Source organism: Corvus moneduloides, chromosome 2 (genome assembly GCF_009650955.1).
Source record: "Corvus moneduloides isolate bCorMon1 chromosome 2, bCorMon1.pri, whole genome shotgun sequence".
Lineage (NCBI taxonomy): Eukaryota > Metazoa > Chordata > Aves > Passeriformes > Corvidae > Corvus > Corvus moneduloides.
In genome coordinates, this window is record NC_045477.1 from 29,015,910 (window position 1) to 29,041,021 (window position 25,112).

Sequence of the window (25,112 nt, forward strand, 5' to 3'; positions counted from 1 at the left end):
GGCGCAGGCGGAGGCGCCTGAGCGCGGCGGGAGAGGGGGCGACAGAGCCGCGGGGCGGGGGGGCCCCGCTCCCCGCCGCACCCCCCCTCCCGGAGCCGCTGTCCCTGCCACCGACCGGTTATTCCGGAGCCGCGAGAGGAAACGAGGGAGCGCGGAAAAGGAGGAGGGAGGAAAGGGGAAAAAAAAAAAAAAAAAAAAAAGAAGGGGGGGCAGCGTTTAAATCCCTGCCCCCCGCTCCTCGCCGCCTCCATTCCTCCCTTCATTCGACCTCCCCTCAGGAGCCGCCGGTGAGTCTCTCGCCCGCTCCCAGCCGCTCCCGCCCCGCTTGTCATTGTCGCCCACTCGCTGCATTCTTTCGCGGGTGGATTTTAGCCCTCCGGTCCGTCTGTCGGGATGGGGAGCGAGGCGGCGCGGGGGGGGAAACACCAAAGTTGGGGGGGGCAGGAGGGGCGAGAGTGCGATTAACCCCCGCGGCGCTGGAGAAGGGTCCCCATCGGTCCCTGCCCCGGCGTGGATGCAGCGAGGGGCCGGGAAAGAGCCGGGACAGCGCCGCGGGGCACGGGGGCTCGGCGGGGCGGGGGTCCCGGCCGCGGCTGGGGGCGCTCCGACATCTCCGGGGGGCGCTGCCCGCCCGGGGCTCGCCTGCGCTGGACGGCGGCGCGGCGCTTTCCCTCCGGAACGGGGGGCGGGGGTCGCGCGGGGGCTCCGCGCCCGCCGCGGGGTCCCGGGGCGGGGACACCCCCCGCCGCGCGCCCGGCGTGACGTCAGCGCCCGCGGAGCCCCCCTTCCCTGCGGCGGGAAGTTCGGCGGGGGCAGGGGCGCGCGGGGCCGGGGGGGCCGCGGGCGGGCGGGAGTTGCGAGTTTGCGGCCCGGCGCCGTGCGGGGAGGAAGGCGGCACAATGCTGGAGGGGAACCGGCTCCCGCCCTGCCTGCCCGCCCGCCCGCCTGCCCGCCTTCGGGGGGAGGGCCTCGTATTGTCCCCGCTTCCCCAGGTGCGGCCGGGGAGCGGGCAGGAGGACCTGGGAATAACGTTTCTATCGGGGCACCGAGAAGAGTATCGGCTCCCCCGCCGTGGCTGCAGCGGGCACGGGTGGGATTCTCCCCCTCCCGCTGCCGCCTCCTCTGACACGCCAGGGCGCCGCTTGGGGACCGGCGCGCTGGCGAGACCCCGTACGGCTGGGTGGCATCAGGGTGGCGGCTGCGCTCCCGTTGAACCGGCCGAGATCCCTCGGTGTGTCCGGCTGGTTGTCCATTTGCTGTTCAGGATTTTTGAAGAAGTGGCATCTGGCTTCCCCACACTGCCCTTCTGGCTATGCCATGGAGCCGGTGGCGGTTCTGCCCTGCCTCCTGGTGCTGGCCTGTGGCCGGCTCGGCTGCTGTTGCCCAGCGAATTGCCGGCTGTATTTTGCCGAGTGGCCGCTGTGCTGTTGAGGTGGCAGCCATTTGGTCACCGTGGCATTACTTTGCACGCTGCCTTTGCTTGCCGTGGAGTTCTGCCTTGATAGCTATTGTACGTTCCCGAAGTTGCTTTCCATATAGGCAGTGTCTTTCCCTGCCTTTGCCTCAGTGCCGTGCCTGTCTTGAGTTCCGCAGCCGGTTACTCATTTGCCGGGATGGCTACTGTAAGAATTTGTGTGGCTTTTGTCTGCAGGGTCTGTTTTTTGCAGGGCTGTGTCTTGAGGAGCAGCATGTCCTTACCGAGCTCGGCGCCCAAATCTGTTGTCATTATCTCTGGTTGTACTGGGTGGATTGCATGGGAGCCACTATGCTTTCCAGCCTTAAAAAAAGTGAGGAGAAAGTAGTGGGCCATTATCCTAAGGTGTGTACCAAGAGAGCAGAGGAGGAGTTGGAAATGCCATTCGTTTTGTGTCCAGTTGAGTGCTGGAGCATGGTTACCACCCTTCAGGTGTGTGCTGCCTAAAGCTGCAGAGTGCAGCCTTGAGTTCCCACTAGAGAATCCCACAGTTGTCTGAGTTGAAAGCTGGACTCCCTTTTCTTCTGAGCCCGAGGGTGTTGTGCATCACTGCTGTGCTGCACACACATTCCTGAGGGGCTGGAGCTCCACGGTCATTACCCATGGATGGGGCACTTGTAAATGTGAATGATCAAATTGTTCATTTGGAATGGTTTTCGTTCTTTTTTGCCCTGTTTCTCGGCCAAGTTGTTAATGTTATTTTGTGTTACTTTGTGTCTGTTATTGGTGATGGCACAACCAATCATTTGTGTATTTCCCCAACTTCTTAGGAATGACCTGATCTTTCAAACCAGACTTTTCCGGTTACGATTCATGATGGAGCTTTTCAAGCATGGCCGAGGAGTGAACTTGTAGTACCATGGTTCTTGTTGGAAATTATAAAAACCCTCCAAACATTTGAAAATTAAATGTGCAGTGAATCCTAATGAACAAGATTAACAGGTTTAACCTGCTGCAGTGACCTGCCTTTACCTCTCTTCATAAGCATTTACCTCCTCCCCTGGGTTTTGTACCCCTTGGATACCTCTGAATGGTTCTTGCATTCTCATCTTTAGGTTTGCCTGAACAAGGAATTACGATGCCATTTCTTTTGGGTGTGCTTGTATTCCAAAATGATAATGGTCATGCAAGGAACTATGATTCTATAGCATGGTGAGATTGCTGTACTTAAAGCAACCTGATCTGTATTGTTCTTCAAGAGGAGGAGGAGCATCTAGTCCAGCTGGACTAGATGATCATTGTAGGTCCCTTCCAACTGAAATATTCCATCCCTGTTTTATTTGTGGGTGAAATGCATCAGGCAGGTTTTTCTCTTCCCAGAGTTCAGCCCCTGTCACTCCTTGTACACCTTCCCAGTTTGTCCTGGAGCTCTCTCATGTTCATCAGTGTTTTTCTTGGGGATGGAGGTGGAGTTGAGAGGAGCAGTCTGTGTGGAATACAGAGCTGTATAGCGAAGGTTTATTTATTTACCAGATCTGGGGTGTAATATGTTTGCAAATGCAGTCTCTGGAATTGGTCTGTGCACATGTTCAGCTGTGCCCCTCCTTAAATACCTACCTGAATGTTTATCCATCTTCTATTATTCCTCCTTGTGTAATGCCTTATTGTCTGAGAACCTGGTTTTCTCTTCTGTCAGACTTTATCTTACTGACTTCATTTCTTTCTCCCATTCTCTTTTGGACAAATAAACTATTTTCTTGCCTTCATGGGATTTTCTGGTCTCATTCTTCCTCCATTAGGAGATGCTTTTGAAGTATTAAATGTATTTCTTGCTTTTATCACTTCATCTCTTCCATCTGTACTTCTTGAAGACTGTGTCTAGTGAAGTACAAAATAGCAATGCTTTACAAACTTCTTAAAGGCTGAAGGAGAAGGCAGCACAAGTTCTGACTGTTCAACAGTGGAGGTATCTCTGAAAAAGTCATGCTCTTAACCAAGTGAGCACACCTAGGATAGGTATTCTCTGCAGAATTAAACCCTGTGATCCCTGCTGGAGTCTGGTCACAGCGGATGGTTTAACGTGAACATGAGATGCTCCTTCTCCATACCTTCCCCAACCTGCTTGAGGCTGCAGCAGTGCCCAAGGCATGTACTGCCAGGCTGGCCAGGTACATGTCCCACTGCTCTTTGTCACATGTAGATGAGCACTGGAGAATCTTTCTGTCCTTCCAGTGACGTGTTGGGCAGTTGTGGGCCCACAGCCCATGTCCTCAGTAAGATGTGTTTGGAGAACAATGGAAGAGAAGGGGATGTTTCCAGTTCAAGTGGCTTGAGCTTCACCTCTCTGCCTTAGTCTGGTTGGTTGTTTGGGCTTCGAATGTGTGGGGATAAGGATTTGGCCATGTTTTAAAAGAAGTCAGGAAGCGATCCCTTCAGAAGCATTGCCTTGTTTCCAGCTCTGATAATCCTCCTGCAGAAGTTTCTGACCGTCTGTTTTCTGTGTGTGTTGTGGCAGCAAACACTGATTTGTTGTTGTCTCCTCCTGTAAAAATATCAATGTTTGATTGATTGTTGTGGCAGTATTTTCACCTACAAACCAAAGGCTAACTGCAATATCTTCTCCAAGCAATTTCAGCCAATGATGGTCTGTCTGGGCTTTGCTGAAGAAGGGGGAGCTGGTTGCTCTCAATCTTACTTCATGTCTCTTGCCCTGGTGACATTCTTCATCACAGATAGTTTAGCTGGAAAATTTTAGTCTTGTACTTCCCTGCTGTACAATGCACTTGGTGATAGCCTGTTTCTTCCACAAGGTCTCTCTGCACTATAGATCACTTAAGTGAAGGTTGCATTTGAGCAACTTTCATCTGTTTGGACGGCGAATTGGATTTACTGTGTGTGTATATATATATTTATATGTGTGTGTATATCACAATATATATGATAGTTGGTATAATATAATATGTCCTATATAAAACATGATGTTATATAGTTATTAAATTTTATATTGATAGATAGAGTGCATTGGATATAAAGTGTATCTATAGCACAGTATTTTGGATATACTGCTAGTTTTTTCTTCCAGGCAGTGCAACAGATGAAGTGATTTACCTCAGAATTATTCAGAGTTTGCCAGACACATAAAGAGGGCCCACCCTCCATGAAGAATGGTTTATCCAGTCATGGTTATCCATTAGGCTTTCCTCATACATTGCTAGACCATTGCTTTCAAAGTCCCTTTTCACCCAGAGCTAGACTGCCTCACCTTTTGGCCAACTTCTATGACTACTAATGAGTTTAATATTGAAAAACCTGTTGTGATCAACTGGCTGGTCTGTGCAGAAAATAGTAAAGAGTATTTATTTTACAATAAAATAAAAGAAAACAAAAGATTTTCAGTGATACCCTAGATTCCTCTGCAAGTTTTTCGAGTGATTGATTTATCCTGCTTTTCAAATTTTGTACTATTCCTGTGTTGGATTTGTCTAGCTTTAGCTGGATCCATTGGATGTGGGGATCTTTGTTGTGTAGGTTAAAGAGCTGTCAGAAATCTTCTCCCTTTGTATTGCTCATAGGCCATCTTCAAGTCTCCTTTCAACATTTTCTCAGGTAAGCTATATATATTCAGCTTAAGGCTATAAGGGAGAGGAGTTTATCAGATTTCTCAATTTGTCAGCATCCTTTCTGGAGTACACAGGTAAAAATGGCATGTACTATTCCCATAATTGCCCCACCAATCGTATGTATAGTCAGGTAAAAATCACCTCTCTTTTCCTGCTCCTGAAGAATACTTTTTTCTCTGTGCACTGGTAGATTTCACTCATTCAGGAAAAGCCTTCTTAGAAGTCTTCTGCTGAGAACTCATGTTCCAGCCACTAATTACAAGGTCTTTTCTGATCTTCTGTGTATCCTTGGATTTTCATCCTTGAAAGCATTCCACATTCTTCTGTTCTTGATGTAAAAATCTTGCATAGTTAAGACGCTTGTCTGTCTGCGCAACCCCGTTGCAGCAGTAACACCAACTGGTCTGTGGCAGAGTTTGCAGGCCATCATTTACCATCCCACCTGCCTCACCTGCACACTTTATTCAGGTTTCTGAAGACTTTGTTCAGTCGGTGTCTTCACCAGCTACCAGTGATATTCCACATTTGGCTGCCGTTGCCTCTCACTGGTGGGGCCTTCCTTTGTGACAATGGATCCATGCGTGACATCTTTTTACTGAGACAGGTCATGCTTATGCCATACCTGTGCCCCAGGCTTTATCCCACAGGTTGGCACATGCTCCTTTACAGAGATTACCCAAGGCATTAAAAATATCTCAGGCAGTGGTTTCATTTGCTCTGGTGCCTTTTCTCCTGACGGTGCAGTCTGAGCCTGGTTTGGGCTCAGTCTTGGGGCTCTTGAGTGAGTGCCTACTTGAGAAGCAGAGGGCCGTGTCTGTGGTTGGTAAGGCAGATTATATGTATCTATAGATGGTAGCACTTCAGCATAGATTGCCTGCTTTGAATTCTCTTGGGATCGGGGAGAATTTTGAATACTTGTGACTTCTAATCCTTCATTGTGTCATGACCAGGAAGACCTTGATTTAGCCATACATGTCTGTTTTCTGATTTCATAAAATCACAAGGACTAAAATCACCATGAACTTGGTGAAGTATGTAAAGCAAAAGCTCTCCATCCTCCCAAGGGTGGTTCAGCACTGGTACAGGCTTCCAGGGAGGCTGCAGATGCTCAGTCCTCTGAGGTGCTTGTGATAACCTCATCTAGCTTTGCACTTTGCTATGAACAGGGCATTTGAGTGGAGACCTCCAGCAATCTCTTCCAAGGCAAATCTTCCTGGACACACCTTTGGGTTTTCATTCCTTCAGCCCCAGGGGTGAGGGTAGATCATCCCACATGGCCAGTCCTGTAGACCAAGGAAAAGCTGTGTGATCCCAAGCCCAGGAGTGACTTAAAGTTTGCCAGTGTCTCAGGTCTGCTGTACGATTGTTCCTGTGCCCATCTCCCTGGCCCCAGTTCACTCCTTTTGTTCTGGGTGTATCTGTCCATCTTCATCCCGTTTAGATGCTTGCCCTTGGCACACATGGCTCTCGTGTTGTCTTTGCTGTCAGTCATGAATCCCTAGAAACAGAGGGTCAGTGGCTGCAAAGTCATAGAATCATTTAGTTTGGAAAAGATCTCCAAGATCATTGAGTCCAACCATTAATATAATATTGTCATTTTTCTAATCTAATCTAATCTAATCTAATCTAATCCTGTCCCATTTTCCTCTGATACTCCTACAGCGCCCAGCTGTTTTCAGTGGAGGACCTGCCATAGCCAGATGTGGTTTCTAGCTATCCAGAAAGTGCCAGTGATTCTCTCTTGAAGGAAACTCTCCAGTCTCCCATCAAACACACAAAACCTTCTAGCAGCCATGGTGTCCTTTGAATGGAAATTCTGCAGCCGCCTGTTGCAAGAACTATTCTTTCTTTTTAGTTGGTTTTGAACATGTTTCTGTGTAGAGTTGTTTGACGGTCATCAGTTTTTGTACTGGAAAAGGCAGGGAAAAATTATTTCCTACCCAACCTCTATTTTCCATATGTGGTTTTACAGTCCCCAACCACATCCTCACTTCAATAATGTTTTCTCTGGACAGAGATGTCGAACCCACTCAGTTGTGCCTCTTCATTGCCCCTTCTAGTTCCTATGGAAGAAGCAGAATTGCACACACATTTCAAGATATGGGAAAGCCATAGCTTTGTGTGGGGGCATAATGACATTCTGATCAGGAAATTCTAGCATGCAGTGTACTTTCTGGATGGCTGCTGTATGCCAAGGCTCCATTTTCATGGATGTGCCTCTTTTATCCGAAGGGTATCACTCTTGAGTTGCACTGGTCAGCTCAGAGTCTGTATGTCCCTTCCAGTTAGCATCCTCCTTTGAGTCTCTGGGCAACCATCCTGTGATGTCTCTGAGTAATTTACTTTGCATTCTTAGCGAAGGGAAATCTGTGTATCCAAAGAGGGGTGTGAGGTATTACAGTAGACCCTTGGCCCCTAACAGCTCCACAGGTAAGGTGTGCTCAGGTGTTGCAAATATAGAAGATGCTGCACCTCATAAAACAGCGAGTATGGGGAGTGTGATGTGTCCTTCCTCTGGATCATGCACCCATAGGCCTCCATCCCATCACAGAGGGTAGAGCCCAGTGTGTTTTGTTTTGTGATCCACCACTGGGCTCTGCCAGCCTGTATCTGTGAGAGATCTGGAAGCCCTCCTCTGGGGAGATAGAATGATTCTTCTGGGATTTTTAAGTAAATCTGTTACATACTTAACAGTCATTTTACTGTGCCCTCATGAATTGTTTTATGATTAACATAACCTTCTTTAGTACACCTAACCTTCATTTAGTGAATCAAACTTTATTTCAGTTGCTTTTGCAAAAATTAATATCTTCTTCTATGCTGTAAATTAAGCTATTGTTAAATGCATGAATGTTTGTATTATTTATTACCTTGCTTTAGCTCTTAACTGTTTTTCTTTCACTCTGCTCATCAGATTTTTTTTTTCTCAGATACATTTTTATTTGAATGGAGGTTCCAGAATTAGAGCTTTCATACTCAAAATAACATTCTTGCTCCTCATGGTTGTGCAAAATTAAGAAAACAAAACATTAATATAGGCTTAATAAAATGTAAACTGGCTTTATCTCCTAAGACTGCCAGCGCTCTGCACATTTATTTTTAGTATTCTTAATTGGCACCCTTTCCTGAAGCGTGAGCATTTTAATTTTTATTTATTATTTTACTGCAGAGAAGGAGCACCTAGGTAGCCTGACAAGTGAATTTGTCAACACATACAAGAAAAGGATTGAAGCTGTTGCCTCAGGATGAGTGTCTTTTTTGCATGGGAGGTGTTATTTTAGAATCATTTTAGGATATTTTATACAATGATAGGCTGGTGTGGGTTGAAAGGGGCCTTAAACATCATCCAGTTCCAACCCCCCTGCCATGGGCAGAGACACGTTCCACTAGACCAGGTTGCTCCTGGTCCCATGCAACCTGGCCTTGAACACTCCCAGGTTTGTGGCATCCACAGCTTCTCTGGGCAACCTGCTCCTGTGTCTCATTACCTTCATAGTAAAGAATTTCTTCTTTACATCCAGTTTAGACCTGCCCTCATTCAGTTTAAAACCATTGCCCCTTGTCCTGTCACTGCAGGCCCTGGTAAAAACTGTCTCTCCACCTTTATTATAAGCCACCTTTACATACTTAGAATCACAGAATCATTAAGGTTGGAAAAGGCTTCCAAGATCATCGAGTCCAATCGTTGACCAAACATCACCTTGTCAACTAAACCATAGCACTGAGTGCCATGTCCAGTCATTTCTTGAACACTTCCCGGGATGGTGATTCCACTGTTTCCCCGGGCAGCCCATTCCAAGGCTAACCACCCTTTCAGTGAAGAAATTCTTCCTGATGTCCATCCTGAACCTCCCCTGGCACAGCTTCAGGCCATTTCCTCTCATGCCGTTACTTGTTGCCTGGGAGAAGAGGCTTTCAGGGAATTGCAGAGAGTGATAAAGTTCCCCCTGAACCTCCTTTTCTCCAGGTTAAACAACCCCAGCTCCCTCAGCTTCTCTTCATAGGACCTGTGCTCCAGACCCTTCACCAGCTCTGTTGCCCTTCTCTGGACTTGCTCCAGCACCTCAATGTCCTTCTTGAATTGAGGGGCCCGGAACTGGACACAGCACTCAAGGTGTGGCCTCAGCAGTGCCACATACCGGGGACAATCACTGCCCTGGTCCTGCTGGCCACACTATTGCAGATCCAACATCCAGAGCCTTTCCCACATCCACTAGGTAGGTCAGCTGGTCATAAAAGATCAGGTTGGTCCAGCAGGACCTGCCTTTTATGAACCCATCCTGGCTGGGACTAATCTCCTGGTTGTCCTGTGCATGCCATGTGATCACACTCAGGATAATCTGTTTTATAACCTTTTTGGGCACTGAGGTCCAGCTGACAGGCCTGTGGTTCCCCAGATCTTCCTTTGGACCTTTCTTGTGGATGGCCATCACACTGTCTAACCTCCAGTCTCCTGGGACCTTTCTGGTTAACCAGGGCTGATTATAAATCATACAGAGTGGCTTGGTGAGCTTTTCCACCAGCTCCCTCAGTACCCTGAGCTTAAAAGCTACCAGGTCTTTCCGGAGCCTTCTCTTCTCCAGGCTGAACAACCACAGCTCTCTCAGCCCGTCTTTGTAGGAGAGGTGCTTCATCCCTTTGATCATCTTCATGGCCTCTTCTGGATTCCCTCCAACAGGTCCATGTCCTTCCTGTGCTGGGACCCCAGAGCTGGATACAGAACTCCAGGTGGGGTCTTGCCAGAGCAGAGCAAAGGGGCAGAATCCCCTCTCTCGTCCTGCTGCCAACGCTGCTTTTGATGCAGCCCAGGACATGTGTGGCTTCCTGGGCTGCAAGTGCACATTGTTAGCTCTACGTGCAGTTTTTTGTCTGCCTGTATCCCCAAGATTTTTGCCACGGGGCTGCTCTCAGCCTCTTCATTCCCCAGCCTGGTGATTGCCTTGACCCTGTGCAGGACCTGTGCTTCACCTTGTTGAATTTCACACATCTCACACGGTTCCACTCCTCAATCCTGGCCGGGTCCCTCTAGATGGCATCCCTTCCCTCCAGCCTGTCAACCACTTGACTTGGTGTCATCTGCAAACTTGCAGAGGGTGCACTCAATCCCAGCATCTGTGTCATTGATGAAGATATTAAATAGTATTGGTCCCAGATCCTCGGGGGACACCACTGGTTCAAGGTTTCCACTTTGACATCGAACTGTTGACTGTAACTTATTGGGATGGGGCCATCCATCCAGTTATCAAATATCATGGAGACTGGTTTGGCCACTGTGTCAGCCAACTCCCTCAAGACCCTGGGATGCATCTCATTGGGTTCCATGGACTTGTGCATGTTCAGTTTCCTCAGGTGGCCTCAAACCTGACCTCTTACGATGGGCCCGTGAATCTTATATACATAGATAGATCTAAATAGAGTCCATTCATCTTGTATATTAGAAGTGTGTGTAATTTGCCTTCTGGCACAGAGTGAAGTTTCTGAAAGCATATATTTACATTTATTGTTAAAATTTAACACATCTCATAGTGACCCATTCTGTGCCATATTTTGAAGATAGAAGAATTCAGTGAAATTCCAGTACACTGCCAATATGAAATCAATGTCTTTATAGAAAATAACAAAAACTGACAACTGTCACTGCTTTCGTACTGGATTTATATTTTGACCTCTGAGCAGTAGTCACAGTTTTCACTTGTGTTGCAGGTGTTTTTGTCTGAGTTTGCCACATAACACTGCTGCCAAACCTCCCTGGCCAGGCAGGTCTCAGCCCTTCCCAGCCATGTCCTATGGCTGCTGGTGGTTGGATGTGCCTGTTTCAAGCCCTGTGGAGGGATCTGCAGAGGACTGGGAGGTGTGTGCTCTGATTCTGGGGTCTCTCTATGCAGTGACCTGAATGGGAGTGACCTGCAGGAGTCTTATTCCTTGATTAATTCACTTTCCAGCCTGAGTTCACAGCCCCTACATCCATCCAGTGTTGTAGTTATTTTGTAGGAGACAGAAAAATGCCTTTGTTTGAAAACTACCTTTTGTTTGTATACCTTCATATATTTATTCTTAACAAGATTTACTGAATAAAGAAGATTTGCCAGTCATTGCAATATTCGCACCCAAGATAATATTAGCCACAAATGTTTGCCATCTTGGTATTCAACAATTTTGGCATCCTAATCCCTTTGCTCACAGAGTTATTTTCCCTTTTATAGTAATGCCACACTCCAGGTATGTATCAAAAGACTGTAACATGCAACGTGAACCCTGACCTGATTGTCCATTGCTGTCCAACACTGAACACAGTGCTCTTCCCCTTCCTTCCCTCCCTTTCTCCACCATGCCCTATAGTAAAATGCCAGGGTTCAAGCACGAAATCAGGTAATTAGTCATTGGGAAATGCTGTCCTTCAGGTTGTCTGATTGCAGTATTTGGGACAAAACTTAATGTTTTCAAGATCCTACACAGTTGTTAAAACCGATTATATTTCTGAAATGTATATTTCATTTTACAAAATGAGGGAGATTGAGACAGGAATTAGAAATGTTTGGGACCATCATTCACTGGACAGTGAATATATATATGTGTGTGTGTGTGATATATATATATATATATATATATATATATATATATATATATATACTGCTCTGGTCGGCACTCCCTTCTGAGTGATCTTTACCCATCGAGAGGGATCCATCACTTACCATTCCAGCTTATTTCCAGGACACTTTTCAGCATCTGCAATGTATTAGAAAGCAGCTGTGTTCATTTTGCCACCCCGGTTCCCTCCCTCCAGTGCTAATCCATCCCTTTGTAGAAGTGGGAAGAGAAAAAAACAGGATGGGAACACAGAGCTATTGAATTGCAGAGAACCAGACTCAGTTTAACTCTCACATCGGAGTTCTGAGTCCCTGTCTTTGCATACCAAATGCCTTGGATTTCTAGCAGGATTTTGGATGTGATTCCTACATTTCAGAAAATGACTTAAAGAGTAGTTACTGTGTACTTTAAATAGTTCCCAGCTGAAGAAAACAAGAGGTTTGCACTTCAGAACATCTGTACATAGGCTAAAGCAGGCATTCCACTGACTCCTTACTCCAAACTTACATGGACTAGCATCTAGAGGAAGATGGCTTTGTGTATAGTAAACAAAACAAACAGGGGATAATGTCAGCTCTTTTTCTTAAATGATACAGATTCTGGGAGCCTTCAGCTCTCCCTCCTCCTGGCCCTGGCCCCAGGGAGGGCTAGCTGGACCTTTACTGGCATTTGACCTTCTCAAGCAGACTGGAGCCCTGGACTTGGGCTGCCCATCCCAGGGCTTGCTGTGCCTTTGAGCACCAGCTGAAGTGTCAAAACTCTCTGTGGATTTGGCAGCATCTCCCAGTCTTCCCAGTCTCAGTGGACATGGGCTCCCTGCTGCTGGGCACGTGCTGGGTGCACCCGTGCATGCAGCCCCAGTGAGCGCAGCGCTTTGGGCATGTGACCCATTTGTCATTTACAGTTCTGGTCAAGCCGCCAAGCACCATCCCAGAAACTTGGTCCCCATTTCCTCTGCTTGTGTCGCCATCTAGGAAAGTTTATTTCCTCAAACCCACAGCCTAATGTTTAAATGCCATCCCGAGCCAAGGACAAACATTCGGCCTGCTTTCTAAGAGAGGTAAAACCTGAGTGCTTCTCATTTGAGATGGACTTGTTTCTAGTTTAGTTACCTGGGAGAATTGCTCCACATGACAGCCTGGAAAGGAGAGAACCTATCAATGTCATTCAGTAGAAGACGAGCTGGACCTCAGAAGCTTCTGGCTGCCGGTGCCGGACAGTCCAGGCTTTGGCAAGGAGAATTGCTTGGAGCTGGGGAGGAGGAGGAGCAGGATCCATTTTGAATGCCATGTGGGGAATGCCTGTTGAGTGTGTGTTGCTCGCAGGAGACTTCACCGGGGCTTACAGGAGAATATGGAGGGGTTTGGGCAATAAGCCAAGCCAAGCTGGGTTGTATGAAACACAAACAGAAAATAGCAATTCGCAATGCCTCATAACTCAGTTGAACCTGTAAAGGGCTTCACAGGGCCAGGGAAAGGTTAACTCTTCCACAGCAGCCCTGTCACGTCTCACCTCCTAACCAAAACCACAGAGCCCTAAGAACCCTTCAGAGACATTTGCAGGGATCTTCAGTGATAGGAAGGGCTAGGTGTAACTTGCTAATTGTCAAGGCTCACATTCCAAGCTTTTATTTCACAGATGTTAAAATTAGAGGGCGGGTTTGTGATCCTCTCATCTGGCCATAACAGTTGCTATACTGAGCGTAATAATGTGTGCGTCAATTCTCTTACGTATTTTAGTAAAGTCTTCACTGTCTAAGTGACAGAAACTTCTGCCTCAGTCAGTGGTTGATTATGTTTCTTGAAATACCACTATTTCTTTCTGGCTTTGTTTGTTACTGCATATTCAGTAGCTGGAATAAGTACCGAGTGGGTATCCCTTTCAAAAAGGGAAGTTTCAGTCTGTGGTTGGCTGCATGTTATTTCCCTGAGTGACTTCTCTGGGAAGAAGATGGTAATTGTCATTACAGGGTTTCTGGAAAGCTGAAGCTGCGTTATCACTCTGGCTTCTTTGGTGTGGGAGGCGTGGGTGGTATCCCTGTGGAATGCAGGGAGCAGTGACATTGGTAGCGTGCTGTTGCTGCTGCTGCTGTGCCTTCAGAGCTGAGCTCATACTTGCAGGCTGCCACCATGGCGTGAGTCAAAGTTGAGTTAAATTTGGATCACCTTACTTATTACAATTTTTGTTTCACATAAGAAATGTTGATTCTGAATGCTTATCTAGAATAGCATCAGTGTTACTGGCTGAATTAGCAGCCAAAGGCCAAAGTGTCACAGAAATATGAGGCTGTAAAACAAGTCAGCAGGTGGGGATTGGGAGTGGGCTCTGCCTCCATTAGGTCAGTTATAAACCATCGTCAGCTATTTTTCTATTAAAGAAGAGGTCTCAGTTAATGAATTGATGTGTGTGGGAATTAATGCTGGATGAGGTCCCCTGGGGCTTTTGTGATGAGGGTCAAATAAAATATTAATGGAATTAAAACAAACAATCCCCTGCTCTTCCTAAGTACCTTCTGGATGGGTTTCTCTGAGCATTGGTCAGGGAAGATGTGGAGCCCCAGGAGAGACGGGCTGGTGTCATTATTCCCATTTCATGGTCAGGGAGATGAAGGCAGTGGAAAGCAGTGACCCTGGGGCCACACAGTCCAGCAGTAGGGCTGCACAGGAGGTCTGAGAGTTCTCCTGTTGGGTGCTTTTGCTCTGATCCCTGTTTTCAGCTCTGTTCTCAGAGAAATGGAAGTCATCCAGATTGCTCCTGCACTGCTTGGCTGGAAGCTGATCTTTCCAGGTCTGGGATGGACTTCAGGAGTCCCGAATGCATAGGCTTCTTATTCACAAAATTTCTCTGTGCTTCCAGATGAGGGAATAAAACTCAGTAGATGGGGCTTGTTTCTCCTGGTTGTCTGTTCCACAGGACACATTCTCTTGTCTTTGAGATTGTCCATTCCAGAGTCCGTGTATAGCAACTCAAATGACAGGCTTGGGAAGGATAGTCTTTTTGGTTACGTGTGTGCAGTGCAGAGCAGTGCAAAAGATGTTTAACTTGCTGGATTCAAGCAAGCTAACTTCAGGAGCAGCATCCCTGAAGTTCCCAGGCTAACACAGTCATCGTACTTTCATACTCCAGAGTAGGAACTGTGTGATACAACAGGGTGTTAAATATCTACAGTAAAATGCTTTTGGACATGGCACAAAGCTGTAAATTGTTCTAGAGGGATCTCAGAAATCTTCCCGCTGCTGCAAAGTGTAAGGATGTACTCTGCATCCCTGGACATGACTCGGTCTGGTACACTGAGAAACATCCAGTGTGCTGAGGAGAAGGAGACCCTGGCAGCCTCTTCAGGCTAAACAGGGCTGATGATGTTTGTGTCGTGCAAAAGCAAAGCTAAATGTGTTTTCTTGCACCTATTTGTGTTCCTTGGGCATGGAACAGCCCGAGCAAGACTTGTCACATTTCCTGCATAACACGGTGGTGCATGAGTGCACGTTCATGTGCTCTGGAGAGGGCAGGGCTGTTCAGTGCCCTTCAGCAAAGGCCACTGGGGCTCATGACATGGGGTAGCGAGTGACAGCATATGGCCAGGTAGGGGTAGCGTAACCTTGTACACTGACAACAAGTGCGAAGAGGAACTAACAAAGTCAGAAAAATTGTCATTGGGAACATTTTAAAGCACTTCCCTGTTATTTTTTCCCAAGGAAATGAAAATACTAAAATTATTCCAGAAGACAGTTAACATCCTGATAACCATTCCTCCTTGTGCCCTCCAAAGCAGCATTATTGGGCCCCAAATCATAGAATTGGATAATCATAGAATGGTTTGGATTGGAAGGAACCTTAAAAGATCATTTACTTCCAACACCCCTGCCATGGACAGGGACATCTTCTGCAAGGCCAGCTTATTCGAAACCCCATCCAGCCTGGCCTTGAACACTGCCAGGGTTGGGGTATCCACAGCTTCTCTGGGCAACCTGTCCCAGAGCCTCATCACTCTCACAGTAAAGCGTTTCTTCCTAATATCTAATCTACATCTGCCCCCTTTCAAGTCTGAAGCCATTAAAAATGAATACCTCTCATCACGCACATATCACTCCTATAAGTTGGTAATCAGATATGGCAGTGGGCAAATCTTTTCCCACACTGATGGGAGAGTTTATTGCATTCTTGGTAGACATCCTTGAGCCTCTAAATAAGGAAACAATAATAATTTTGTCATATTTCCATAGCAAACCACGAAAGGATGTTCTGTTGTCCACTCAGTCTTTCTCCCCCCTCATCTGCTTGTCTGCCTTTCAGGATTCAGTGGGATCTTATTGTGTGGCTGGTGTAAGCCGCCCTTCCAGAAGAACTGCCCATCTCCGTTTCCTCAGAAACAGCCGGAGGGAGTTGCGGAGTCATAAAAATTTATGTTTTCATCAAACCGGGCCAAGGAGAATGGGGGTCCCACACCCAAAAGAATGAAGACACGACAGAACAAGGACTCAGTACGTGAGGTGGGAGAGGGGGGTGGGACACGAGAGCCAAACTGGAGCTGTGGGTTGGGACTGAGGCTCCCTGCAAAGCTAGTGGGAATGAGTTTGGCACAGTGGAGTGCAAGGGGTTCGGAGGCTTTGGGAGGGTGGGGACCGGGCAGGAGTGGTGGGAGAGGCAAAGCAGGACTGACACAGTGATCCCTCTCTCAGATGTCAATGCGGAGTGGACGGAAGAAAGAGACTCCGGGGCCCCGAGAGGAGCTCAGGTCACGGGGTCGAGCTTCCCCTGGCGGCGTCAGCACCTCCAGCAGTGATGGCAAGGCTGAGAAATCCCGACAAGCGACAAAGGTAGTATCAGCTGGAACATAAGTGTGGGGTGGCCAAGGACTGCCCAGACTGGGTGGGATCTGTTTGAGGATCCAGGGACACAGACCAGAAGAGATCCACCATGGAACCCGTGCTGGGTTAGCTCCCTGAAATGGGCAGAATCCCTGTGCTCTCGTCCTCACCATCTTGCACTTTCCTAAGAACTGGTGTCCAGTCTCACCAGACCCTTTTAGTGCTAATTTTTGCCATATCCTGGCTCCATGTTGCTCTGCTAGTGTCAACACAAGTGCCATGGTGGCTGTGTCTCACCTGCTGCAGTCTGTGAAGGCCTGTCTGGTTGGGAGATCTCCCCGTGACCCTCTGCCTCCCTGTTCTCCTTGTGTCCTTGCAGAAAGGCCGTTTGGAGGAATCCTGCACCCCCAAGAGCAGCAAGCAGGGCCGAACAGAAGAGATCTCAGAGAGTGAAGGGGAGGACACCAATGCTCCCAAAAAAAACCAAAACTGAGGTGAGTTCTCCCTGCTATGGCATGTCCCAAGTCCAGAGCAAAGGAGTCTCCAGTTCCCTACCTGTGCTACTCATGTCCGCCCAGCTCGAGGTTCCTGCTGCTTAGGAGCCCTGACACCTTGGGTTTTACACTGCAGCTCTTCCAACCTAAACATCATCTTCCTGGCTACAAAAATGCTGCCAGGATTGATGACTGAGCAGATGGAGGCTCTCTGTCTCTTTTGCCTTGTGTTCAGGGGGCTGCTGTGCTCTTGGAGCTGGGGACATGCCCTATGCCCTGCCTTTCCCAGCCTAGGGGCAAGAGCCTGGCTCTGTGCACAGCCGAAGGCTGGGTCAGAATCAGTCTCTTCTGATCCCCCAGTGCAGTGTGAAATAGAGGTGCTTAAGTCATGGTGGGTTCCAGGTGGCAGTCATGCAAAACCTGCTCATGCACACACAGAGTCGTGGCAGGGCTTTTGCAAAACACTGACAGCACCAGGCTGGATTGGTGGTTGGAAGAAGACTCATCTCTTGTGCCTGTCTGTTCAGGGAACTGGCCTTAAAGGCCTGCAAACCTGGGGATACTTGCTCATGTTAAGAGGTCATTGTAATTAAACCACCTTGGTTGCACGTTTGTAATTTCTCCACATGGACAGTCTGTTCAGCTCAACAGTGATATTTTTTCAGCTTAGCCTCCCTTGCTAGAGTGGCACTTGTTAATTACCCTTACCCATGATGACTGCTTGATCACCAATGCGTATTGCCTGAGGCAACAGGTGGTGGGGAGGAGCAGGGATTGGGAAGCACAGGGGGAACTCCTGGAAGTAAGGAGTGGAACAGTGAGAGGAGTCTGGAGGGGAGCTGGTCTCCTTGACCAGGGAGAGCTCTGCAGGGGCAAGAAGAGTGATTCTGGGTCTGGGGCCTGTGCTGGGACCACTGTGGTGTGTGCTGCTCCATGCCACCGGTGATACCATGTTCTGGCCAACAGCCCATCACCGGTGTTGTATCTGTTCCCTCTCAACCTTGTGTGTAGCAGTTCCCTGCCCCCTCACTGCCTCTTTACACAAGGTACCCATTGTTATATCCTTCCTGAACATGGAATGCTCATGAGAGACCTGAGAGCACTGGAAAGGAGGCAGGAGGACTGGTGTCATTTATACCTTGCCAGACAATGTCTTCTTTCCTCTGTGAGGTTTTCTAATGCTGGGGTTGGCAGAGAAAGGTCAGAAAACAAGTTCTCTGGGAACTTGAAGTGTGTCACGTGTGGTCTGGGAGGCCTCATAATGCCCCTTTCCTCCTCCTTCCTACTTCAGGAGTTGCCCTGTCCTCCATCCCCGTCTGATGTTGACAGCCTTGATGGCCACAGCTTCAATGATGAGATGAGCAGCGACCCACGGGACATTGACCAGGATAACAGGAGCACCTCGCCCAGTGTCTACAGCCCTGGGAGCGTGGAGAATGACTCCGACTCCTCTTCTGTGCTGTCCCAGGGGCCGTCTCACTCCTACCACCACCCCCCGCTCTTCCCCCAGAGCCCGCCAGTAGCTGCCCCTCCCGACAGCCTGGCCCGCCCACCAGAACCCAGCTTTGGGCTCCCGGGCGAGGTGCACCCCCAAGGACCCCCCGCAGGAAGTTACCATTCCCAGCTGGAGGGCCAGGCCTCCCGCATTTTCCAGGCTCAAGCCCCACAGACACCTTCCTCCTCCTCTTCCTCCTCTGCTGTTGCTGCCCCTTCTGCTCCCCCTTCCTCCTCCTCGTCCTCTTCCTCCTCTTCGTCCTCCTCTTCCTCCCACACTCCCCTTTATCCTACGGCCAATGTGGTCCAGGTTGGGGCCAAAATTGCCAGTGGAGTGGGAGGGCTCCCAGCACCAGGGGCTCGTGAGCAGACCCTCAGCGCTAAGCACAATCCACCACCCACCACGCCAATCTCACTGGCGTCGGTAGGAGGAGGGCTTCCCCCCCAAAAGACGCCCCCAGCCAACCCTCCAGCTGCCCCCCCGGCCTCGGCCCCTTCCTTCCCCCACGTCTCCTCCAACCTGCCTCCCCCACCAGCCCTGCGCCCCCTCAACAACGCAGTGGCCGCCTCCAGCTCCCCAGGGATGGTGGGGCAGGCCCTGAGCGGCCACTTGCCCTCGCCCCACAGCATGGGGCAGGACAAGGCACCAGCCCTGGCCCCCTCCCGCTACCCCTACGCCCCACCACCGCTGCCGCCCTCCAGCTCCTCTGCCCAGTACCCCCAGCCCTCCCCGGGCCAGCCCCTGCCCAGCTACAGTGCTTCCTATGGGCACTCCTTTCCCCCGCCCAGCGGCCTCTCTGTCTCCAGCCAGCCCCCCAAGTACACCCAGCCCTCCCTGCCCTCTCAGCCCGTCTGGAGCCAGGGGCCACCCCCTTACAGCCGGCCCCTGGGCAATGCCGGCTCCCACCCCGCTGCCCCTTTCCCTGGCCAGTCCCCCCATCACCAGCAGCCACCCCAGCAGCACCACCATGGCCATGGGAGCAGCGGGGGTGTCTCCCCAGCAGCTGCAGCTCCTCCCCAGCCCCCCGGGGGCTACCCCCACGGCCTGGAGTCCAACAGCCATCACCCTTCCCATCCCACCTACGGCCTGCGCCTCTACCCTCCGCACAGCCAGGCTGCCTACAGCCAGGCTCCCTCTGCCACTGCGGCCGTCGCCCCCTCTTCCTCCTCCTCCTCGTCCTCCTCCTCTTCCTCTTCCTCATCCTCCTCTGCTGCCTCTTCCCAGGGAAGCTACCCCAGCATGTGCACGCACCCACCGGGGCAGAGTCCTGCCACCTACACCTTCCCCCCGCCGCCACCCCCCTCCCCTGCCCATGGAGCCGGCCCTCCAGTCACCTCCGCTGCCACCACCCTCTCCACCGTCATTGCCACCATGGCCTCCCCCTCTGCAGCCCCCTACAAGACAGTCTCACCCCCGGTACCCCCGTCAGCTGTGGCCCCATATGGGAAGCGGGCGGCCTCCCCTGTCCCCACCTTCCAGCCCCCGGCCCCTTACAAGCCGGGCTCGCCCCCCACTTCCTCAGCTGCCCCTTTCCGTGCAGCCACCCCTCCTGGCTACCGGGTGGCCTCTTCCCCTGTGGCAGGGGGCTACAAAGCCCCCTCACCCGCCCCCTCTGGCCCACCTCCCTTGCCAGGGAGCATGGCTGCCCCTGCCCCCCCACCGCCCCCACTCCCCCTTAGCGCTGCTCAGATCAAGCAGGAGCCGTCGGAGGAGTACGAGCCCCCGGAGAGCCCTGTGCCACCTGCTCGCAGCCCCTCACCTCCCCCTAAGGTGGTGGATGTGCCGAGCCATGCCAGCCAGTCAGCCAGGTGAGGGGAGACTGGTTTGTCCACAGGATGGGGAGGGACATATGGGGCAGGGAAGAGGAAATCACCCCAAGTCTGAGGTGCAGCTATACCCTTTTGCCTTTTTCATGATGCTCTTCACATTCCTCATCCCCAGATTCAACAAACACTTGGACCGTGGCTTCAACTCCTGCTCCCGCACAGACCTGTATTTTGTGCCCCTTGATGGCTCCAAGCTGGCCAAGAAAAGGGCAGACTTGGTGGAGAAAGTGCGTCGAGAGGCTGAGCAGAAGGCCCGTGAAGAGAAGGAGCGTGAACGGGAACGGGAGCGGGAGAAGGAGCGGGAGCGGGAGAAGGAACGGGAGCTGGAGAGGAGTGTGGTAGGTCTGGGGGTCCCACTGCCGCAGCGCAGCCGGGGCGGATGCTCAAGGGCCCTCTCGGCCGCTCCCCGCTGGGACCCTGAAGCCGGTCTCTCTGCTCTTTTGCAGAAGATGGCCCAGGAGGGCCGTCCAGTCGAGTGCTCGTCCCTCGGGCCGGTTCCCCACCGCCCCTCCTTCGAGCAGGGCAGTGCTGTAGCAACTGTTCCCCCATACCTGGGCCCCGACACCCCGGCTCTGCGCACCCTTAGCGAATACGCCCGGCCCCACGTCATGTCCCCCAGCAACCGCAACCACCCTTTCTACGTGCCCCTGGGCGCCGTCGACCCGGGCCTGCTGGGGTACAATGTGCCAGCCATCTACAGCAGCGATCCGGCCACGCGGGAGCGGGAGCTGCGGGAGCGGGAGGCCCGCGAGCGAGACCTGAGGGACCGGGACCTGCGTGAACGTCTCAAGCCTGGCTTTGAAGTCAAACCAGCCGAGTTGGAGCAGCTCCATGCCGTGCCAGCTGCTGCCATGGATCCGTTCCCACGCCACGGCGGGCTGAGTCTGCAGACGGCCCCCGGCCTTCATCCTGCTTTTCCCTTCCACCCAGGGCTGGGCCACTTGGAGCGGGAGAGGCTGGCGCTGGCAGCTGGCCCGACCCTTCGTCCCGACATGTCCTACGCCGAGCGCTTGGCGGCTGAACGCCAGCACGCCGAGCGGGTGGCTGCTCTCAGCAATGACCCTCTGGCCCGGCTGCAGATGCTCAATGTGACGCCTCATCATCATCAGCATTCCCACATCCACTCCCACCTCCATCTCCACCAGCAGGATGCCATACACGCAGGTAAGGGCCGCCTGGTGGTGGTGCCCTGCACAAAGCCCTGCTTTCTGTCCTACTGTGCCTTCCTTGTGCTCCCTCCCTCTGGCCCTGGGGAACCCTAAAAGCTTCCAAGACTAAACTTTGAAGCCATATATCTTCAGCCAGAAGAGCCCAACATTGTGGGTGTTCTTCCTTGCCCTTGCTCCCATCCCACCAAAGGCACTGACACTGTTGATCAGTGGCGAGCAGAACTGTTTGCACTGTGTCCTTTTGTTCTGGATCTTTGGGGCTGCAGTACAAGTGCTGAAGTCCCACTGACTGCCTGGGTGGTGCTGCTGTGAACTGCATTTCTTAGGCTGGGGTCTGCAGAGGGAATGGGAGCCCTGCTAGAACAGTTTTGGCAGTATCCTTAGGACTAATGAAACGCTGGTTCTCAGGTTTGCTCCATTGGCTCTTGCTGCACATAGTGGGATGGGATGGGATGGGAAAGGAGGTGGGCTAGTTGTAAGGAACTGGAGCCTGCTGTTTTTCAGAATTGAATGGTGGTCCCTTCCATTTCCACAGCCTACAGGAAAGCAAAGCAAAAGGTTTAGGGATGAAAATCTCAGGGAAGCAAAGCCCAAGCTACAGTGCAATAGGAAAAAAGTGTTACACCTGCTCAGGTGCTGTGAACAGTCAGTGGGGTCTGGTGTCAGTCACAGATGCTGGCTCTGAGCAGCTGCAACTGCTCAGAGATGACACCAGGCAAATGAATGTCCATTTTCCCTATGATCTGTGGCTGGGCACCTTACTCTGGCTGTGAGTCCAAACCACTAAAAAGAGAATCTGTCCTGGATGAGACCTGGAAAAGAAAGCACCCAATACAAGTATGCATGTGAATACTTGTCCGGCTGTCAGGGTGACAGATAGGTATGATATGGGGTGCAGACTGGATTGCAGAGCAGGTGCTTGCAGAACCCTACTGGACTTCTAAGGAGCTGTACTTTTAAGGGGCAGTATTTCTTCCTGACGAGTGTAGGGACAGAGCTCTGCCAGACTGGTTCACGTGAAGTTCGATGCTGGCAGAAAGAGTAACACTCAGAAGGAGATGACACTGTGGTGTTTAGCAGTGAAATCATTCCATCCCTAACACACTCTGACCCTCTCTCTCTATATCTGTTTTGTGAGGCCTTGTGCCTGTCTCTGTGTTACCTGCTACAAAGCATGGGACAATTACCTTGTGATATCTTTTCTTCCCAGCCTCAGCCTCCGTTCACCCTCTAATCGACCCCCTCGCCTCGGGATCACACCTCACCCGGATACCATACCCAGCTGGAACCATCCCCAACCCTCTCCTGCCTCACCCTCTACATGAGAATGAAGTACTGCGCCACCAACTCTTTGGTAAGGCCATTCACAGGGACTGCTGTTCTCCTCCAAAAAGCATCAGCAGAGTTCCGAGGGGCAGGGGCATCGTGAGGGGTCACAGGACCAAACTGAGGTCTGTTGAACAGAGCTCTGTCATGGTGTAGGACAGGCCCACGCTGTCAGGATGAGCAGGTCCTGCACGTGGGCTGGGGTGGGAATGGGAGTGCAGCAGGGTGTTGACTGAACTGTGGGGCCTTGGATAGAGCATTAACTTGTCTCTTCTCTGTGTCACCTTTGGCTGCAGCTGCACCCTACAGGGACCTGCCGGGCTCCCTCTCAGCGCCCATGTCGGCGGCACACCAGCTGCAGGCCATGCACGCGCAGTCGGCTGAGCTGCAGCGCCTGGCTCTGGAGCAGCAGCAGTGGCTCCACGCCCACCACCCTCTGCACGGCGTGCCGCTCCCCACGCAGGAGGACTACTACAGGTGCGTGGAGCTGCTCTCTCCTCACAGGAACACCTCCAGGCCCAGCCCTGGTGTGGGGCTGGCACAGGCAGTGGGAACGGGGAAACATTGCCCCTGGAGCAGAGTGACTCTGCCCAAGCGCACAGTGAGAGCAGGGACGCTTTGCCAAGGGGCACAGCTGTGGGCTGGCCACCAGGAAGTGGCAAGTGGCCATTCAGTGGCTAGTGCCTTGTGAGGTCTCAGCTCCTCCCCTCTGAGTGGGGGAGATAAATGCAGTTATGACTAACCAATACCCCTGCCAAAATCCAAAACATTTATAAGGGTTCGATGGTTTTGCCAAGACAAGATATTCACAAGTGCGTGGGTAGGCACACTGGGAAAGAGAGAGGTACAGTGCTGCACCTTTTCAGTAGTACCTCCTACTTCAAGGATTTGCAAAACTTCACAAGCCAGCAGTGTTGTCTGGGTCTAGATGAACAAAGGCCAGGGGATAAAATTGCCTTTTTCCCTTTCACTATCACCTTGTTCCTCTTTTTTATCCTAGCCACCTGAAGAAGGAAAGTGACAAACCCCTTTAAATGGACTTCTACTGTCAATGTGACATCATCATGTCTTTCTCTCAAGAGGAGCAATCAGTCAACCAAATCCTGGGGGAGGGGAAGCTGCAAAGTGACACATCCTGATCCCACCATGCAGTAGAGTACAAGAGAAGGTGACAAAAAGTATGGGATGGCATCCTGGGAACAGAAAGTGGAGGAGAGAAAATGGGGAGGGACTGAAACACCACTAATGGACCTGAAGCGATCGGTACGTGATTTCAGCTGAGCTCTGAAGAGAAGAGAATCAGCATTGCACAGAGCTCAGAAAGACAAAGACTGATGTGAATTCAGGGTGGCAGCAGCTCCATCCTTTGTTTTGGGGGAACAGTTGCATTAAATAAAAAGTGCAGAGCATTGCAAGACTTCATGTACAGGATGCTCTTGCCTTTTCTGCTTCTGAAAGGAGGAGGTGCAGCCAACTGCAAACCCAAAAGAGTCTTTTTTCAAGATGCCTCCTCAACACCCCACCCCCCTTTAAGTGTAAGATACTGCTTAGCGATACAGAAAAGCAACGTGGAACTTTTTCAGATTAGCCAGAGCAGCTTCCCATTCTCCAACATCCCTTCAGATACAAACAAAGCATTCCAGGCCCCTTCCTGAGTGGCCTCTCCTGCCTTCGGAGGGTCCAGTCCCAGCCATCAGGGTGCAAAGCACCGCAGGACTGTTTGCAGGACGGTGGCTGTGCTTTCCCTGGCTGACAGGGACGGGCACGGGCACAGCCGTGAGGTGCAAAGCACCAGGAGACTGTTTTGGAGACTGCCATCACCACCGTGACCCCTCTGAGCCCTGTGGGGAGAGCCGGCGTGGCCGAGCGGTAACACTGCGTCCTGGGACTGTCTGTAAGATGGTGGCTGCCCCTTTCCCCTCACCCATCCTAATTGATGTACTTTTAACTCATGCACATCCTATTAGACGTGGCAGTTTTATGTAGCAACTTGTGACTCCCTTGCCCCCGCGTGCGTGTTCTGATTTCACAGTTGTATCTCTCGATTGGTCCCCCATATATATATATATTTACTTAACCATTAAAGGAAAAACCAACCAACAACCCAGCTATGGAAAAGAAAAGAAAAGAACCACCTAAACGACGTTCCCCACGCACTCCCGAGCCCCGACACACATTCTAATAATTTATATATATAAATATATATATGAAGCTCTTAAAAAAGGAAAAAAAAAAAAAAAAAAAAAAGACAAAAAGCCCTTCCAGAAACGGAACTCCGTTGTGTTCATTTCTTTTCACCGGGGCGAGGAGGGGAAGGGCAGGAACACCCTTTCCCGGTGAGGACTGGGCGGGGCTGGGAGTGGGCACCGCCT

At 50.9% G+C, this 25,112-nt stretch overlaps 1 protein-coding gene across 1 annotated transcript; it reads left to right on the forward strand.

Moving 5' to 3' along the window:
* On the forward strand, window positions 1–24,983 carry ATN1 (atrophin 1). The gene is given in 11 exon segments (XM_032098801.1): window positions 1–287; window positions 15,916–16,103; window positions 16,302–16,439; window positions 16,810–16,902; window positions 16,904–16,924; window positions 18,216–20,227; window positions 20,361–20,583; window positions 20,692–21,409; window positions 22,625–22,768; window positions 23,037–23,217; window positions 23,741–24,983. Coding segments are annotated over 10 exon segments (3,642 nt in total). The 5' UTR covers window positions 1–287; window positions 15,916–16,025; the 3' UTR covers window positions 23,775–24,983.
* The last annotated feature ends 129 nt before the right edge of the window (window positions 24,984–25,112 follow it).